Source organism: Lepidochelys kempii, chromosome 11, assembly GCF_965140285.1.
Source record: "Lepidochelys kempii isolate rLepKem1 chromosome 11, rLepKem1.hap1, whole genome shotgun sequence".
NCBI lineage: Eukaryota > Metazoa > Chordata > Testudines > Cheloniidae > Lepidochelys > Lepidochelys kempii.
This window is the reverse complement of record NC_136390.1, coordinates 17,543,913-17,564,524: the sequence shown is the minus strand read 5'-3', so window position 1 is coordinate 17,564,524 and position 20,612 is coordinate 17,543,913. Positions and strand designations below refer to the sequence as shown.

General features: G+C 42.1%; 1 protein-coding gene across 13 annotated transcripts in view; it reads left to right on the top strand.

Annotated features, from left to right (window-relative positions):
* NCKAP5 (NCK associated protein 5) overlaps positions 1 to 20,612 on the top strand; it is a 623,444-nt gene that overhangs the window by 212,353 nt on the left and 390,479 nt on the right. For 11 of the 13 annotated variants that reach the window (XR_012154214.2, XM_073305284.2, XM_073305277.2 and 8 more), the window contains one exon: positions 11,664 to 11,737. The exons of 1 other annotated variant lie outside the window; for it this stretch is intronic. Coding sequence is in view for 10 of the 12 variants with exons in the window: in XM_073305284.2 (XP_073161385.2) it covers positions 11,664 to 11,737 (74 nt within the window). In the remaining 2 variants the exon portion in view is untranslated. Of the gene's footprint in view, positions 1 to 11,663; positions 11,738 to 12,534; positions 12,579 to 20,612 lie in introns of those variants that run through there. One more of the 13 variants, XM_073305287.2, reaches the window with a different exon arrangement.

Here is a 20,612-nt window from a genome sequence, read left to right as displayed (position 1 = left end):
TGTCTGGGATGATTCCCAGTGGCTGCGAAACTTTCCCATGCATAAGGGCAACTTTCATGGAACTTTGTGACTTGCTATTCCCTGCCCTGAGGTGCAAGAATACCAAGATGAGAGCAGCCCTCACAGTTGAGAAGCGAGTGGCAATAGCCCTGTGGAAGCTTGCAACGCCAGACAGCTGCTGGACAGTTGGGAATCAATTTGGAGTGGGCAAATCTACTGTGGGGGCTGCTGTGATGCAAGTAGCCAACGCAATCAAAGATCTGCTGATATCAAGGGTAGTGACCCTGGGAAATGTGCAGGTCATAGTGGATGGCTTTGCTGCAATGGGATTCCCTAACTGTGGTGGGGCCATAGACGGAACCCATATCCCCATCTTGGCACCGGAGCACCAAGCTGGCGAGTACATAAACCGCAAGGGGTACTTTTCAATAGTGCTGCAAGCACTGGTGGATCACAAGGGATGTTTCACCAACATCAGCGTGGGATGGCCAGGAAAGGTACATGACGCTCGCATCTTCAGGAACTCTGGTCTGTTTCAAAAGCTGCAGGAAGGGACTTTATTCCCAGACCAGAAAATAATTATTGGGGATGTTGAAATGCTGATAGTTATCCTTGAGGACCCAGCCTACCCCTTAATGCCATGGCTCATGAAGCAATACAGTCAGGAGCTGTTCAACTACAGGCGGAGCAAGTGCAGAATGGTGGTAGAATGTGCATTTGGACGTTTAAAGGCGCGCTGGCGCAGTTTACTGACTCAGACCTCAGCGAAACCAATATTCTCATTGTTATTACTGCTTGCTGTGTGTGCCACAATATCTGCGAGAATAAGGGGGAGACGTTTATGGCAGGGTGGGAGGTTAAGGCAAATCGCCTGGCCGCTGGTTACGTGCAGCCAGACACCAGGGTGGTTAGAAGAGCACAGGAGGGTGCGGTATGCATCAGAGAAGCTTTGAAAACCAGTTTAAAGTTTAAAACTTTAAAACTTATTGAATGCCAGCCTTCTGTTGCTTGGGCAATCCTCTGGGGTGGAGTGGCTGGGTGGCCGGAGGCCCCCCCCACCGCGTTCTTGGGCGTCTGGGTGAGGAGGCTATGGAACTTGGGGAGGAGGGCGGTTGGTTACATAGGGGCTGTAGCGGCGGTCCGTGCTCCAGCTGCCTTTCCTGCAGCTCAACAATATGGTGGAGCATATTAGTTTGATCCTCCAGCAGCCTCAGCATTGAATCCTGCCTGCTCTCATCATGCTGCCGCCACCTATCAGCTTCAGCTCATCACTTACTCTCTTCAGCCCGCCACCTCTCCTCCCGGTCATTTTGTGCTTTCCTGCACTCTGACATTGTCTGCCTCCATGCATTCGTTTGTGCTCTGTCAGTGTGGGAGGACAGCATGAGCTCAGAGAACATTTCATCGCGAGTGGGTTTTTTCATCTTCTAATCTTCACTAGCCTCTGGGAAGGAGAAGATCCTGTGATCCTTGAAACACATGCAGCTGGTGGAGAAAAAAAAGGGACAGTGGTATTTAAAAAGACACATTTTATAGAACAATGGGTACACTCTTTCACGGTAAACCTTGCTGTTAACGTTACATACATAGCACATGTGCTTTCGTTACAAGGTTGTATTTTGCCTCCCCGCACCGCGTAGCTAACCCCTCTCCCCTCCCCGTGGCTAACAGCGGGGAACATTTCTGTTCAGCCACAGGCAAACAGCCCAGCAGGAATGGGCACCTCTGAATGTCCCCTTAAGAAAAGCACCCTATTTCAACCAGGTGACCATGAATGATATCACTCTCCTGAGGGTAACACAGAGAGATAAAGAATGGATGTTGTTTGAATGCCAGCAAACATACGCTGCAATGCTTTGTTCTGCAATGATTCCCGACTACATGCTACTGGCCTGGTATGGTAAAGTGTCCTACCATGGTGGACGAAATAAGGCTGCCCTCCCCAGAAACCTTTTGCAAAGGCTTTGGGAGTACATCCAGAAGAGCTTTATGGAGTCTCTGGAGGATTTCTGCTCCATCCCCAGACACAATAACAGACTTTTCCAGTAGCTGTACTGGCCGCGAATGCCAGGGCAAATTAATTATTAAACATGCTTGTTTTAAACCATGTATGCTATTTAAAAACGTACGCTCACCAGAGGTCCCTTTTCTACCTGGCAGGTCCGGGAGGCAGCCTTGGGTGGGTTCGGGGGGTACTGGCTCCAGGTCCAGGGTGAGAAACAGTTCCTGGCTGTCAGGAAAACCGGTTTCTCCGCTTGCTTGCTGTGAGTTGTCTACAATCTCATCATCATCATCTTCCTCATTCCCCAAACCTGCTTCCATGTTGCCTCCCTCTCCATTGAAGGAGTCAAAGCACAGGTTTGGGGTAGTGGTGGCTGACCCCCCTAAAATGCAGCTCATCATAGAAGCGGCATGTTTGGGGCTCTGACCCAGAGCAGCCGTTTGCCTCTCTGGTTTTCTGGTAGGCTTGCCTCAGCTCCTTAAGTTTCACGCAGCACTGCTTCGGGTCCCTGTTATGACCTCTGTCCTTCATGCCCTGGGAGATTTTGACAAATGTTTTGGCATTTCGAAAACTGGAACGGAGTTCTGATAGCACTGACTCCTCTCCCAATACAGCGATCAGATCCCGTACCTCCCGTTCGGTCCATGCTGGAGCTCTTTTGCGATTCTGGGACTCCATCATGTTCACCTCTGCTGCTGATCTCTGCATGGTCACCTCTGCTGAAGAGCTCTGCACTCACCTGCAGCTTGCCACGCTGGCCAAACAGGAAATGAAATTCAAAAGTTCGTGGACCTTTTTCTGTCTACCTGGCCAGTGCATCTGAGTTTAGGGTGCTCTCCAGAGCGGTCACAATGGAGCACTCTGGGATAGCTCCCGTAGGCCAATACCGTCTAATTGCCAAATTCGATCTGGCAAGGCAGATTTCAGTGCTAATCCCCTTGTCGGGGGTGGAGTAAAGAAATCGATTTTAAGAGGCCTTTAAGTTGAGAAAAAGGGCTTTGTTGTGTGGATGGGTGCAGAGTTAAATCGATTTAATGCTGCTAAATTCGACCTCAACTCCTAGTGTAAGAAAATAGGACTTTTAGGACTTGCCATGTTGGAATAGGCCACTAGTGTGTCTAGTGTAGGACCATGTATTTGATAATGGACAATTGCCTGACAGTTCAGAGGAAAATGAAGCCACCAATCTTCTGGACAATTGTTGATTATGTAACTTTCCCACACCCAGGTGACAAACATCTTATACCCTGAGGCATGAAGGTCTGGATCGACTGTGAAGTTATCCTAGTTTGTTTAAAAGGCAATGTTACTGGGTGAAATTCACCCTGCTGCAGAGTACCAACACAAGGCTGTCTGCACTACTTATGCTCCTGGTGGAGTTATTGGTGGAGCAGCTATGTTGGAGGGGCCATTCTGGCCCAGCTTAGGGCTGCTCTGGAGGGCAGTGATGGGGCCATGCCTGAAACCCCAGAGGGGACAATCACAGTTTTGAGTCCTTGTGCTCAGGTGGGTGCACAGGGAAATAAATGGCATGAGATTAGTCACAACAAGTCGTTTAGGAAGCATGGAGAAGACGGAGTTATATCCTTGTTCCCTTCTTCACTGGTGAGCACAGTTGTGGCCTGCCACAGCTGAAGTACACACTGCACTACTTTAAAGAGTGTAGCTAGGCCAGATTGCTTCTGGACGGCAGAGTTCCTGACTGAGTGGGATGGCTCAACCCCAACTGCCACATTGGTCAGAGCCCACTGGCCCTACTCTAGCAAAGCACTTAAGCATGAGCTTAACTTTTAGCACATGAGTAGTTCCATTTGTGAGGCAAACTCACAGCCAAACCAGGGCTCCTCACTCAGCTGCTGTGGTGAGACCACGTCTCCAGGGCAGAGTTCCTCTGGGCCATATCTACTGCATGAATGGTGGGCAGATCCTCCCTTCTGGGAGTCTAGGCCCCGGCTCTGCCCCTTCCACCTCCGTCCCCCATCCCTCCCGTGGCCAGAGCCCTAGCCTCCCCCTACCACCTCTGCCTTGTGGCTGGAGCCCCGAGACCCCACCCCTGCCCAGAGGAGCCTCAAGCCTGCCCCCATTTAGCCAGAGGAGCCCCCAGCCAGCCGGAAGCCTCCCCACAGCCACGCCACAGGAAAAGCTCTTGTTTCTTCTTTTCTGGGAGAAGAACCTGAGCTTTTGATATCCACCTTGCAGGTTCCAGGATGGCGGAGGAGGTGGTATGTGTTACGCAGCTTCCTGGGTTCTCAGTAATCTCCCTGGACTCCAGGGAGAAGTAATCTCCCTGGACTCCAGGGAGATTACTGATAAACCTGGGAAGCTGAATAGCACATACTGCCTCCTCAGCTGCCCCAGAACCTGCATGAGAAATCACAGAATCATAGAATATAAGAAATAAGAAATAAGCATAAGAAATCAAAAACTTCACCCCAAAATCCCACAAGTGGGAGTCCAGTGGCTGTGGCAGCACCAGGGGAGGCTTAGCCTACCCTGGCCTATTATACCCGCTGCCCATGGTCCACTGGCTCCCTGAAGGCCTTTGAGGAGCAGCGGGCACTGTCCAGAGATCTTTGCTCATTGTCCCGCTCTGACTCCCCGCTTTTGACCCTATGACCCTCACTCCCATTCCTGTTTTATCTTTTGTTGTCCCCCATATTTACTTGAGACCTGGTCCCAGTAGCTCCTACCCTTAGGCTGAGTGGAGGGACCTTTAGATGTGGGCGGGCCTGTGCCCGCCCATCCCCAGACTCTCAGTAGGTGCTGCGGTGAGTCAGCACTCAGGCAGCAACAACCCAGCGGCACTGACTTACCACTTCAACAGAGTCTGCGGTGACTCAGCCCTCTGGCAAGCAACAGCAACCTATCACTAAGCAGAGCCTGAGTCACATGACGCTAGGCTCAGCTACTTCCACAACCCCACCAGAGCTGTTGATCAGTCTGAGCAACAGCACTATCTGGCCAGGAATGTCCCGCTGCCTTGCCACGCCCCAGACTCCAGAGACTCCCAGCCTGCCCCTACCTTTACCCAAGACCCAGTATTTTCCTTCCCCTGCTCCAACCTCATCACTGACCCGCTCCAGCCTCATCTCTGCTTCCTGATTCTTCCCAAAACCTTGGACTCTGACTACCCAGCTTTGGCCTTTGGCCTGTATCTGGACTCCAGCTTGAATACTGACTTGTCTTGTCTTTGGACTGTGACCACCCAGCTTTGACCTCTGGCTACAGTTCTGATTCTGGTTTACAGACTCTGACTTAGGTTTTGACCCAAGCCTGTCCTGGTTCTTGATTCCAGCACCACCCGTGGCCCAGGCCCAACCCCCTGCCTCGCTGTGACTTACACTCCAACCACTAGGCCTGATTATTGATACCACTGATTTAAAGCTAAGCATGTAATTAGTAATTTGCAGGATCAGGACCTATAATCTTAATCCTTTTCTCAATTTTGCAAAGATCATTAATATATTTGACTGTGACCTCTACAAACTTATTAAATGATCCATAGAATATATTTCATTTTGCCAATTTTAGTTTCTAACCTCTAGCTTTCACTCTTTGTATTCTGGGACCAGGATGTCCTACGTTTGCTGCATTACAATAAGTGGGAAAGTGTTCACAGTGTCCTGTGTTCCTGATGTTTTTTGTTTTGTTTATGTCCTAGCTAGCACAACGCAAATACACATCTGGTATATCAAAACACTGGATGGTGGATCCGAGTTCGCATGTGAGATACTAATTTCTATTTTCTTAAAAAAGGAATGTTTTAGATGGCTTTGCTATCTAACAACCATTTAATTATCATTTTTACAGGAAAACAGCTGCACAGTAGGAATTTTCATATTTTGTTCTATGAACAAACATGCTTAGATTCATTTATAGGCTTATGTGGCAACACAACAAAATTACAGGCTTTTATAGAACTGTGCATTAGTGCCTATATGGGTTTGGTATACTTCCCTTTGATGAGTTTACAAAAACCACACGGAGAGCATGGGGTTAAGGAGCAGCCCTGGGTGCAGGCAGCCCCACCCAGTCACACCTGCAGGGCTTTAAAAAGGAGAGGAGAGCAGCTCAAAGGGAAGTAATGAAAGGGAGCAGACAGCTACCTTGAGCTCTGAGGGGGGATGTACTGCCCAGGAGCTCCCTGCCTGAGGCCTGACTTCACAGATCAGTGAAAAGCTACAAAGGAGAGAGAGAAGCCAAGTGAATGAGCGTGCAGGTCAGAGAGTTGGTAGAAGTAGTATAGTCTCTGAAACTAAAGTCGATGAGTAGGAAGTGATCCAGGGAGGGTGCCAGCTTAGCACCCTAATGTGTCAAGGGTAGCTGCCCACTATTGGGCCCTGGACCAGAGCCTGGTGGAGAGGGCAGGCCTGGGGCTCCCCTACCCTCTCCCAGAGGACATTACAATGCTATGGGCCTTCACCTAAGCTGAGAGGTCTGCTGGAATAGACTTTGACTGTTCTGGGATCCTGTGCAGAAGGGGAGGACTGGAAATCTTTGGGGTCAGTGGTGCTGAAGGGCAGGATCCAGTTTCCAATGAGATGACCTGCTGATTCCTGCCTGACCACAAGGCATCATTGTGGGTGGCTGTGCACTTTCTACACCCCTTTCTCCCAATTACCCACATAATCTAGACTAGATAATGGGAAGTTTTATTTGGATTTTCTATTATTTTTACACAATTAGTGAAAGTGTTACCTTAAAATGAAGTGATTTTGTGCCATCATATGAGAATTTACTCAGTGAGTGAAATCCTGGCTCTATCATGCTTCAAATAAGCAAAAATTTCCTTCCAACAAAGTTGTGATATAACACTACTAGATAGGTTGCCAGCTTTAGACAGTTAATAACTGAATTTCAAAAGTACTGAGCAGCTACTGATCCCATTGACTCAGTTTAAAGTTGGGGTGTTTAGCATCTCTGAAATGCAGTTGGACAGCTTACTTTTTAAAAATTAAATCAAAGTGCTACAGGCCATTCTCTACTATCTATTCCACTTTTCTAAAATGGTTATCAATAGTATTTGTAGCAGTAATGTTAATCTAAATGGTTCTTGTCGCTACTCAGTAACTGGATGTTCCTTCTCTAGTGTTTATGGGAAGGATATTTTTCGCAGGGTCTGAGCCTTATTGCTGTGCAGCGTAGACGCAGCCCCACTTGACTCACTTCCTGGGAGTCATCTGGAAGTATCCCACAATTCCGTGGAATAACTTCCTTAGTCCTCTCTATCCCAACAATTTGCTGTCCACTCTATTGAAAATGGAAGCCACATCCCCTTTGCAAACGGCAGCAACTCAGGTCTGTGTTAACTCCTTCTGTTCTGATCACCGATCTGCAAGCACACTATCAGAGACCCTCTCGCAATGGAGAACGAGCTGATCAAGCCTTTTGCAAAGCAAGCTGATTCCTGGTAATGTGCAGGGTGGGCAGTAAAGTTTTCTCACAGAGCACTATGATCTTAGGGCTAGAGTGGCCACATTTTGAGAGTGGGGCGCTAGGGACTCTGAAATATGGTTGCTTTGACTTGGGTCTGTGCACTGCAGTGTGGATGCCAGAGCCCTAGGTTAGAGCATGAGTCAAAAAATTCTAGGGTTAAAATACAATGTAGTCGCTCAAGCCCAGGGTTCCCTAACACAGGTAGGCTGACTCAAGTCCCACTAATCCTGGGCTTCTATTACAGTATAGACATATCCTCAGAGTTCAAACAACCAAAAAAAAATGGGAAATTTTCCTGTGGCTTTATTTCCTTCATTCAGCCTTCAAGCCTACAGGACTCAGCTTTCTTGCACGCAGGTGCAGATGGGTCTGTTAACCAATCCTTTTTATTACGATGTTCCTTGATGGCCCGTCTGACATTGATAGTCCTGGATTGGTGGGGATGGGTTGGTGGAAACTATTCCCATGCCTGATTTCACAAGTTTGGAGCAAACATTTTCAAAGTTGTAAAGCAAAACATATATTTTCTTATACTATGGAATAGAGACATTGCAAGTGAGCTTAATGCATTCAGCAACCTACAAGCATTTCATAAAATCGAAACAGTAAATACGTTCTTATAAAAATAATAATAAAGGACTATTCAAGGTAGAGAGGCCTGTTAACACGTCTGCAGTAATAAACCAAAAAAGAAGGGGTTAGTGCGTTATGTATCGTTGTAATAAACCATAAATCCAGTGTCTCTGTTCAATCCATGATTTTTAGTGTCTAGCAGAGTTATGTATTTAAGCTTCCAGGTTCATCTTTTGAAGGTGTTATGCACACCATTATTTATACCTGTGTGCTGACTACTTATGCTAAACAATCTGTTCCACCTTTCATTTCGCTGTGATATTTGGAGTACCTTTCCCAGACAGGAAGAAGAAGAGCTCTTTGTGGCTCGAAAGCTTTTCTCTCTCACCAACAGAAGTTGGTCTAATAAAAGATATTACCTCACCCACCTTGTCTCTCTAATGTCCTGGGTCCAAAACAGCTACAATTACACTGCATAAATAGATTATGGCATTTGGAAATTATTCCCTTTCAAGTGAAACCTTTTTAAAGGCTGACTCCTACTGCTATCCCAGAGCAGTTCAGAGGGGTTAGATGGATTAGTACTAGATAGGGATCAAATCCAGCTGCTTTCACATGTGCAGGTAGGAAAGTGGGCAAGGTCTGGAAGTACAGTACTTGAGCTTTTGAAACAGCAAATCTTGCATTGTACCTTTTAGTCACAGCACAGATGAGATGTTTGTGCTAACAACAAAATTTATATTTGAGTTGTGCTTGATCTTCACGCCACACTGACAAATCATCTGCTGCTGGCTTGCAGACCTCTAAGTAGAAATTGAATCATTTGTCAGGTTTGCCATGGGAAGAACTTGACATTAAGGCAGAAAATATACAAAATAAATATATATTTTCTTTTTCCCAATTGACTTTGTGCACTTGACCATATTTTTCACAAAAATAGCTATAAAATTAACTGTTCACATTATTGCAGTAGAATTGTGTGTAATAAAACTATTGACTCTCTTGGCTGCAGGGCAAAGTGCACTCAAGTATAAACCAGGAGTGATTCATATTACAGTAAAATAAGATATAAAGGGGTTATTAATACTAATTTCTGCTATATGTGAAATAGTAAAAGCTATTCATTACAAGGAAGTTTGTTTCAAACAACTTGGTACCACAAGTAATCATTATGCAATTGTATAGTGTAGCTTTTCTAAGCCATAATATACCCATTCTGCACAATGATTTTTCTCAGTTTAGCTTCAGAAAAGCTCACTATCTAATTTACATGATTTAAAATTTAACTCAATCTATTAAAACAGACACTTTACGGACCCAAGATAAAGCCAACGGGTCAGATTCTGATTTCCATTGCAGTGATGTAAAACCCAGATTAATGCCACTGAAGTTGATGGAGTTTCTTCAGTTTTATATTATTGTAACAAAGCACAAAATCTGGTTCACGGGAAGTTTGGTTAAGTAAAGACTGCATAATCTGTCCTTATATTTGGAATCTACTACTGGGGTTTGGGAAAGATAAGGAAACTACTGGAAAGCTTCATAATATTCAGTTCCTTACAAACAATGCTAACTTTCAACAAAATATTACTGAGATTATTTCCATTTGCATGGAACAGGTGTCTACTACTACCTACTTCAGAGAATTTCTATAAGAGGAATTTTTGTGGTTTTATCAACCAACCTCTGAAGAGTGAATGTAGCTTTTTATTAGAACAACAAAATAATTACCATGGGCAGAAACATATGCTAGAACATTTCATCATATCCTCATTGTAGAAATCCTGCCAATAATACTATTCCAATTGACTTAACCATCAGGCCCACTCTATGTTGTAGTGTTGCCAGAGGTGCAATTGAAGAAACCTCCTTTACTGTAGACATAATTGCAGTTAAAAATGTACAGTAGTGTGTGCAAAATTTATTTTGGTAATCACATGATTATCTTTTTGATTGTATGTTACTCAGTTTTTCACAAGCAGAAATAGGTGTTTGTGGATCATGATTTTTATACTTACATAGCTGTAATTGTATATTAAGTTGTTTTTAGTTTAATTTATTTCTTTTGTTGTCATTTAAATCCATAAATTATTAAAAGCTTAGCTGTATTCCTGAGAACAGTCTATTCTCACCCAACGCTAAGCCCTCTAATGTTACACAATTGCTTAGAATAATTTCAGTCCTGGAAAATAAAAACTACATTAGATACATAAAATATGATGGTTGAGTTTTTGTGACATTTATTGTCACCTTGTGGAGAGATGGGATAATGTACTGTCCCCATTGTAATACCACCTTCCATTCCTGAATTATTAAGATAAATGGCTGAACAAAGACCAGCCATTAGGCAACAGACACACACAAGCAAATAATACTGGACAAGCAACCATAGTACACAAGGATATAGTCTAGGATGGGGCTTGCCAGTGAGTCCATAAAAAGAAGAACCTTTGTCTCCAGAAACCCAAGTTGGAATTTTCATTAGATGTTGCCCGTGAATCATAATGTTGATAAAAACAATGAGGAGTCTGGTGGCACCTTAAAGACTAACAGATTTATTAGGGCACAAGCTTTCGTGGGTAAAAAACCACTTGTTCAGAGGTGTGGAGTGAAAATTACAAAAACCAAATCACTCCATGCCTCTGAAGAAGTGTTTTTTTACTCACAAAAATTTATGTAAAAACCAAGTAAATCTGTAAGTCTTTAAGGTGCCACCAGACTCCTCATTGTTTTTGTGGATACAGACTAACATGGTTACACCTCTGATATTGTTGATAGTCTGTTAAATTAAAAGTACTATGGCTGTACTGAAGCCACTGCCATAATAACACAGCATATTATGCTATATGTTATTCTGTGGGATCTTTCTGAAACATTTTATATAAGTATCACTCTAGAGTTACTTTCATCCTGGAAAGTTATTTTTCTATTGCTGAAGTAAGTGTTTCTCTAGAGAAATAAATTATTTCTTTAAAGAACAGACAAGATTCTTTCAGCAATAGAAAAATAATTGATCAGTGATTTTTGTTCTGTATCTGAAATTCCACCTGATGAAAAGTACAGTAGCTTTCGTGTGGCTGATAATATCATACTGTTACTGCACCTGAAAAAGTTGAGCTGAAAAAGGATCCTGGAGCTGAATTGTTTTGATATTCAAATTCAGTTTTTGAGGTAATATTTTTCCAAACTGTGATGCAAGCAACAAAATAAACATTTGGGTCAAATCATGGTTGCCCAGCAGACATAGATTTATGCCAGAAACCACAAGACCTGAAGTGATAACATTATCCACCCCCACTCTGACCAAAAATCTACCACCAAGAGACCTGGAGGAGAATTCTGGACATAGTGTGCAGGTGCATGCATATACATACCATGGCCTACCATGACACCTATGCATCTTCCCCAATAATTTCTGCATGTAACAATTGGCTTTATAAAGGCTGGCTCGAATATAAACTATATATTCTGGCTCGAATATAAACCTCCATTAATGTTGCTTTTTTATGTCAATGTAAGTTTTATGTGTTGTAGGTTTCCATTTGGTCCTTAACCCTCACATAATATCTGTTAGTTAATCAACATTTTACAAATGTTATAATAAATAAATAAATATAAATATGAAAAAATATTTTGATCCTTTTCTTTTTAGGAATATATGGACTCAAATAAATACATAGAGCATTTATTAACTCAGCTAGAAGAGCAACGCTGGAACCTATGGAGGCAAGTGCAATTTATATGCATATATTTGTTTTGGAAAGAGATATGATATTCCATAGTTTTTGCTGCTGACTTTAGATAAGATGGACAGGTGTTGAACTTCCAAATCTGCACTTCTGTTGAGACGTAACCCAAAAATACCCACCCACAAATATTAAACTCTCACATGACTTTTACCACAGATGAAATAACTCAACAGTGCACCACACAGAAAGTCAGGTTTCAGAGTAACAGCCGTGTTAGTCTGCCTTCGCAAAAAGAAAAGGAGTACTTGTGGCACCTTAGAGACTAACCAATTTATTTGAGCATAAGCTTTCATGAGCTACAGCTCACTTCATTGGATGCATCGGATGCTGTAGCTCACGAAAGCTTATGCTCAAATAAATTGGTTAGTCTCTAAGGTGCCACAAGTACTCCTTTTCTCTTCACACAGAAAGTCGTCACTCTAGCAGTGGAATCATAGCCGTGGCCTGTCAAGATTGTTAAATATGTCTGCAGGTATCCCTGTGTGTGGAAATACTCTGTTTTTCAAGCATTTGCTACGCTTATCCCTGCTTAGAATTATTGTCAGTTTCACTGGAGTGGGTGAACCAGGCAGTTTGGTCTCCTTGAATATAGGGGTCTCTTTCAAATAGAATGTGAAAGGAAGAAACATAAGTGACCATGAAGTGGTGATAACATGGCAACATATGACATTCAGAGTTTTAAAACCCAAACTAGCAATGGTTAACAAGCCTGCTGCAATGAAAGGTTGTCTCTCTCACCAACAGCAGTTGGTCCTATAGAAGATATTACCTCACCCAACTTGTCTCTTCAATGAAAAAGAGGCAGTCTTGATGCTCTAGTAAGTATTTTTCATATCTCCTGCTTTCACATCATTACCACTGGATATCCAGACCCAATTTGCATATCTATAAAGTGATTATTTACATATGCTAATATATACCTAGCGGGGATTTCTGCTCTACCTTTATCAACTGAGAAATGTACACGAGCACTTGAAAATCCCATTGAATTCTGTGTTCTTAGGCAAGTTGGATGCAGAACTTTGAAAATTCCCTTGCATGTGTTTGCCTTATCAAATGTAATCTACTCATAAGTTATCAGTTCACCTAGTCCTGCTGCAATAAAGTAGCTATTCAATTCTAAATACATTTTCCCTATGTGTGCCTGCAACTTGATTAGATAGCTTTACTTGGATGGTTTTACTGAAGCATTCCCAATGATGCCAGATTCCATGGCCCATCCCCATTATGTAAGCCGTACTACTGTGCATTTTTTGCATCTCTCTAAAGTTATGGAAATGTCATTCATAAAAGTGACAACTTGCAACATGAATGGTTCTGGTGCTGTATTGTTGTTTCTGAAGAATTGTGCTCTGCAGGTTGTCCCAGGGCTGCTCTGGTAAGAAATGGTACAAACATCTCAAAAGGCTTTTTCTCTGATTTTTTTTTTTTTGGTCTCAACAAATCCTATTTAACTTTAGATGACTTATTCCCTCTATAAATGGATAACTTATTTGATCAGATTTTTATTAGTCTGTGAAATTACACCAGTTTTTTTATTTATGTAGATTTGTAGTTGTTACACATTACATGCAATAACTAAGTAGCTATAGGAAAACACTTTGCAGTTCACTGTACAGTTTTTGAGCATACATTATCTCACATTTTTATAGGTATAGGGGCCAAATTTAATATCTGACGTAACTCTACTGGGAAGCCACTGGAATTATACCAGGGATGAAACTGATGGAATATTTACCTTCCGTATATTTTTGTATGCAATATTTGATTATTTTCTCTTGCTGCATATAGAAGGTTCGTGAATCTGAGAAGTCCTCCATTAAGTTTGCAGACAAGTATAATTTAATTTTCTCAAATTAGTTAAACCAATGCACCTCAGATCTGATCTCAGGAGAGGAATAATTAAGTTCTTATGATTTTTCAGTTGAATACCCTGTATACTCAAAAAAGATGGATTTTCACATTGCTTGATATAGCTCTGATGAACATTCCTGTCCTCTGGGATATAAAATTGGATTAAAATAACATTTTTGACATGGGTTTAGCCTCATTTAAAGCTAGACTACAAAAGTTTATGGACATTTAGTTCCCATTTTCTTTTAAAATTGAATTATTATACCAGAAGAAACAAGGGTTTTCATGTAAAATTACAGTATTCAGTAAAATGCATTTGATTAAGAATGAAGGTTAATAGTAGCATTATATCTGAATAATAATATGGTGACTAAATGGAAATGAATAGTAGAATAAAGAAAATGGAAAAACTCCTTGAAAACCAGCAAATATATAAGGACTTTACTGAATTGTGAACTGACATTCAGCTAGTACTGAAAACTGAATGTTCTTTGCAGAGTTAAAGTCAGCACTTTCTTTTTATTATTATTTACAGAGTAACATTGGGATAAAAACTTAAGAATGACAATGAATACTATAAAAAAATCCTCTCTGGTTTCAATAGACTATCTTGAATGCCTTTATTATAGTTTTAAAAGAGAGAAATCTGTAATATGCTCAGGATCATGGGAATAGCTCATGCTATATAAGAGCAGTACTAGATTGTCTAGAGTCAGACAGATGCCCTAATAAATCAGCACAGACCACTTCTTAGACTTCATTATGCCCTTGATTTGTGGCTGCCACAATTTTAACCTATTGGGTCATTGGGCATTGAACCTGACATTGAACAATAGCCCCCAGTTTACTCTAGGCTAGCTAATAAAAAAGACAGATACAAATTCTGAACATTTAGCTCCTTCAACATTACTTACAGCCTGGGCTAATTTATAGCAACCAGTCTGAGACAGAAGAGACTAAAACTGATGGTACGGTGCTCCTATAGAATGTCTACGGTACCACATGTACAACAGCAAACTAAAAGGCACTTAATTAGATGTGGGAGCAGAAATTTCTTTTTCTTCTCATTTTACAGAGCTTGATATATTTTACTTTCTTCATGTGGCACAGCCATCTGTTGTGGAACATAGAAATTTATTGCTGTAATCATACTCCCAAGAGGACCGGTTATGTTTAGGTCATGTTTCATAGCATGCTACTACAATAGACCTCCAGATTTTCAGTTTCTAAAGAACTTCAGAAGCATAAGCACAGCTACCACAGCAGTGTCTGAAAGTACAGCTGTTTTTGACCACCACGGTTTTCTTACACTAAGAACCTTAGACGGCTTATTGTTATATGAAGAATTAAGACAGCAATAAAGGTAGAAATTCACTGTCTGAAGCAAGATACATACACACACTCACACACTAGTAGCTGAAAGCCCGCGCTGTCACTCAGGTGTAATTTGTAAAGTCACGTGCGTAAAAAAAGACAAAAATATCTGGGAACTTAAAAATTACACAGTAACAGGCTGTGAATCCAAGTCATGATTGAACCTGGTGATATTCTGAACAAAAACTACCATCCTTGTAGCTGTTTCCAGCTCTTCACACTGACTCAGACATTCTTCAGTGTGATGCTTGAGGTTTCTGTGTGTGCTGATTGTGTTGTTGTGCTGGGAGAGTTGTGTTGATTTGTGCAGGTGCTGAATGAGCAGTATATGCTGCGGAGAGGAGCTATGTATGTATGGGCTTATAGTGTCTGCTGCTTGCAGTGGTAGCGGGTGAACTTTGGGGCAAGTGGGCCTGAGAAGGGGGGAAAAAATAGAAAATGCCTGGTCATCTGGGTAATCCACCTGGGCCCTGGAGTCGGGGGCAGTTGCGCCGCTGGGGTATGTGAAAACTGGTCCCTGAACTCTGAGCCTGGACTGAAAGGGTGGGACGAGTAGAGTCCTCTAAAGAGCTGTGCACTCACTGCCTCCTGTAGGCCCTGTTGGCGTGCTCTAAAAGATACCTAGGGTGCGTAAACACAGTCCTTTTTGAAACGGGACTACATCAACTGCATAGGTGTAATTCATAAATCAGAAGGACTGAGAACTTAAAAATTGGATGGTAACAGATCGCAAAACCCGGTGACGATTCAGTCTGGTGGTGTGCTGAACAAAAAAAGCCCTCCACCATGCTTATCGCTGATTCCATGGCTTCACAGTGATGCTACAGACATCATAGTCTTCAAAGTGACACACACAACGACAACCCTGGAATCTTATTTTTTGAGGTGGGGTTTCTTTTTCTTTTCTTTTTTTTAAATCTTTATGGTTTTTTGTTTTGTTTTTGCTTTTCTCTGGCTTATTTGGGAAAAGAACAGACAGTAAGGCAAATTCAACGCTGATGTAACTCCATTGAAGCTATTTTAGTGGTTACACGGTAATGAATTTGTCTCAGTAGATCAACATGCACTGGAACATTTGGGATTATTTTAGGGTTTATTCCCCCCCCCCCACTCCGTCATGGTCCTATAAATAGTATCAAAAGTTTGGACAGAAAAGATTTTTTTCTCTGCACTGGTATTTTCTCACGTAGTCAACCAGTGCTGTTTCATATTTGGCTAAATTTTATTTACTCTATATAATTTTAAGGGCAGAATAATATGAAGAAATAATTGGAAAAGTAAGGGTTTGCTCCTGCAGTCTTTGCTCAGTGACCTCAGTGGGGAGGTTTGCCTCAGTAACATCAATGTAATGATTGCAACAGTAGATCTTAATTTTAAATTATTGACATTGTAATTCACTTTTTCCCTTAACAGAAAAAAGAATTGGTATTGAAGCATAGTATGCTTTTCCAGGTATAAAAGGGTCTGCTCCTGTTCCTGCTAACGTCCCGGAGAATTTTATTATTGACTTCAATGGAACCAGGATTGGACCTTGGTCCTGGAATTTTTGGTAGTGTTGGAATGTTCTAGACTTCAGAGAGTACAATCAGGAAACAAAACAAAAGCCAAACATATATACTACAGTGATGTAAAACCCTGAGAGATGGAGAGACAGACAGTATATGGACTCCATGACGTTTTTCTAAGTACAAGTTTTAAAAAAAAGGCTTTCTTAAATAACTTTGCTATGCTTTCATCTAAAGTATTAGCACGTCTCTGTGCTCATGGGTTGAATGCTTGTAAACTAAGGAGGTGCCAAGTATTCATCAGGTTGCTTTTGCTGTAATCATAAACTTCCACTGGGAGATCTTAATTGGTAACAAGTAAAATTGCTCTGCAAGAATTCTTAATGGTGAATACAGATTAAAATAACAACCGTGATTCGTTTTAAACTGCTTGACTAGAAAAGGACTAATCTTTTGGGAATATAATGCATGGCAAACAAATGGAAAACCCTGTGTACTGTCTGATGTTAAGGCAGGGCAGGCTTTGACAAAAATATCTAATGCTGTAGCAACGGAACAAAGGCATACTCCGCACACATTTCTTTTCCTGTGGGGTCTCCCTATAGCTTGGCTGAGTAGAACTAACATTAAAGCAGACAAAATCTTGGGGATCTTCATAATTTTAATTCCACTTTAACTCTTCCTGTAAGATTTCCAAATGATAGCTATATCTTCCAGCCAGTGATGTTGAATGGGATTTCCTCTGGAATCCATCATTGTTGCCCCTTGGTCATCTGGCAGAGATCTTCCATATGAGGAGAGATTAAAAAGACTGGGATTGTTCACCTTAGTAAAAAGATGACTAAGGGGGGGATATGATAGAGGTCTACAAAACCATGAATGGTGAGGAGAAATTGAATAAGGAAGTGTTTTTTACCTCTTCTTTTAACACAAGACCTAGGGGTCACCAGGGCTTGATTAATGCAGGGGCTTTAGGGGCTGCAGCCCAGGGCGGCGGGCTAAGGGGACTGGGGAATGAGGCCCGCTGCTTCTTTTTGTCTGTGCCATGGGCTGGACACTGGTCTCTGAGCCTCCGAGCCCCACCCCCCGGGGGGATGGAGCCACGAGTGCCAGCTCGCTGATATGCTCCTGTGGCCCCTAGGCGAGGGGCATTCAGGGAATCTATGAGCACTGTCCCCGCCCCTGGCACCAGCTCCACAGGTCCCATTGGCCAGGTATCTCTGCCTAGGGGCTGCGCATGCTGGCCACACTGGGGAGCAGAGCAACGTGGAGCCAGGGCAGGCAAGGATCCTGTGCCGCCGACCAGGAGCCACCTGAGGTAAGCGCCTCCCAGCTGGAGCCTGCACCCCGCACCCCCTCCTGCATCCCAACCCCCTACCTAGCCTGTAGCTCCCTCCTGCACCCAAACTCCCTCCCAGACTCCACACCCCCACCTGCACCCCAACCCCCGTCCCAGCCCTGAGTGCCTCCTGTACCCAAACTCCCACCCAGAGCCCACACCCCGAACCTCCTGCTGCACCCCAACCCCCTGTCCCATCCCTGTCCCCACCCCAGAGGCCCCCCCCAGATGAAGCTGCACCCCCTCCTCCACCCCAATCCCCTGCCACAGCCCTGAGCCCACTCCCCCACTTCAAACTCCCAGAGGCCCCACAAAATCTATTAGCCCCGAGCCCACAGGACAGTTAATCCGGCCCTAGGAGTCACCCAATGAAATTAATAGGCAGCAGCTTTAAAACAAACGTAAGTAAGTACTTCTTCACAAAACACACAGGCAACCTGTGAAACTCATTGCCGGGGATGTTGAGAAGGCCAAAAGTATAACTGGGTTCAAAAAGAATTAGATAAGTTCATGGAAGATAGGTCCATTAATGGCTATTAGCCAAGATGTTCAGGGACACAACACCGTGCTCGGTGTGTTCCTAAACCTCTGACTGCCAGAAGCTGGGAATGGACAACAGGGGATGGATCATTCAATAAATAGCTCTGTTCTGTTCATTCCCTATGAAGCACCTGGCGTTGGCTATTGTCAGAAGACAGGATACCGGGCTAGATGGACCATTGGTCTGACCCATTATGGCCATTTTTGTTCTTATGTGTTAGTGGCTCAGTATTCTACCTACTCATGCTTCCAACACCTGCCAGTGGATAAAGACAGAATAAAATGAAATTTTAAGATGCCAGGCACATATACCTAAGTTGCTTGTTTTTGTCAAATTATTTAATAGCCATGTTCCTTCAAGTCCAGGACAGTGCTAAATCTGAGAACGCATTAGATTTGTAAATCTGAAGATCATGTGGTACAAACACTGACACATTCCTTTTTTTTAAGGGAAACCTTTACAATCCTGCAGTGAGGTGTGAGACTGTAACTGAGGGAAGAATTTGGCTCTTGGTATTCATTTGCATTATCTGGGTAGCTGCCAATTAAAATAACATTTTTTTCTATTTACATTTTGTGTGGTTTCTGTGGTTCATTATAGTAATGAACTAACAGAACTTGATTGAATGAAACTTACAAAGCAGACAAATCTTGCAGTTTTTTTCCAACACAGCTGATAATGCCTCAGTCCTAAAATACACCATATGCTTCATTTATTATGTGAACTCATTTCTTCCATGAACCAGCATTTGAAATGTGGGCTTGAGAGGGAAAGTCTTTTGAGAACATGTCTAATATTTGATCAAATGTATATTTCTCTAGATCAGAGTAAATTTGGATGATTCAATGAACAGGGAATATGTAGCCACTAGGTCATTAAAAAGCACTACTATTGCATTATCTGTGAATTAAGCAGGCGTTCTTCCTTTCAATCTCTGGTACAAAGCCCTGTGTCATACCATAGTTTTAAAAAGGGTCTTCTCCATGATTTTAAACTAGTTAGGTCGGTATTGTGGATAACTGGCAGATAGAAAAAGGAGGCATTTTATTGGCTACATCTTATTGTATGACCTAAGAGATCACAGAATGCAGTGAGATAATCCATTCTCCTACAGAGATATACATTAAAGGGGACAGCTCTCTGAAAAGCAAGACACACAATAGGAGACTGTAAAAATAAATTCAGTGACCGCACTAAATAGGTAATGGGTTAAAGATTACAAATGTACCAAACTACACAGATCCTATACAGTACATAAACATGAACTCTTTAAACAACATTAGTCTGATGAAGACGACTAGAATGCTTACGTATTGGCTAAAGGGGGTAAGGAAAAACAGTTCAGTGCTTGTTTAATATTAATATTATTTGTCTCAAAGTACCGCTTAAATCACATTTAAACTAACAACATTACAGTGGATACCTTTTGAAAAGTTAGCACCTATTCAAAAGATGTTACTATTGTATCAGTGTTCCTTCGTGTACTGTATATAGAGGAAATATCTCACAAACTGATAAAAAATTGCTACCGGGTTAGTCATTTACTTAAGTGCAACTACTGTATCAGATTAAGAAATTAATATCTCTCTTTAAACCAACAAGAAATTGTTACAGTAAATTATACTGGTTTTGAGGGAGCGTTTTCTAAATTAATTTTACTTATTTTAACAAAGCACAGCTTGATGTTCTGTAGTACATAAGAAATATGAGGCAGTGGCTATGATCATTACACAATACATGCAAAGCAAATATTAATTTCTAAAAGACTGTAGATCTTGTCCAGCACTCCTCACTCAGGGAAGGCTAATAGCAGTGTCAACTAGAGTTTTGCCTGAATAAGGAGTGAAGTATTTAAGTCATTAAGAAAGGGATTTTGAGCTTTCTCTGTACAAAATATTTTCCATATCATCAAATTGCTCTGTATGTATACTATACAATCCCAGTTTAAAATGTTAAATTTGACAGAAAGATCTTAAGAACACTATGTAATTGTTCCATATGTTCACAATTCTAAAACTAAAGAAATTAGCCAGTGCTTAATCCAAAAATATTTTAAGAAAATTGTATAATGAATTAGGTTGGGGTTTTTTGCACAGACGTATGGCTGTCTTAATAACAAGACTGCCTGAACCATGAATTGATTCGTTTATGAAATTAAAAAATAGAGGCCTTGAGCAAAATATATTCCTTAGATTTATTTGGCGGAATAAAGATCATAAATGTTCCCTACTCAGTTGAA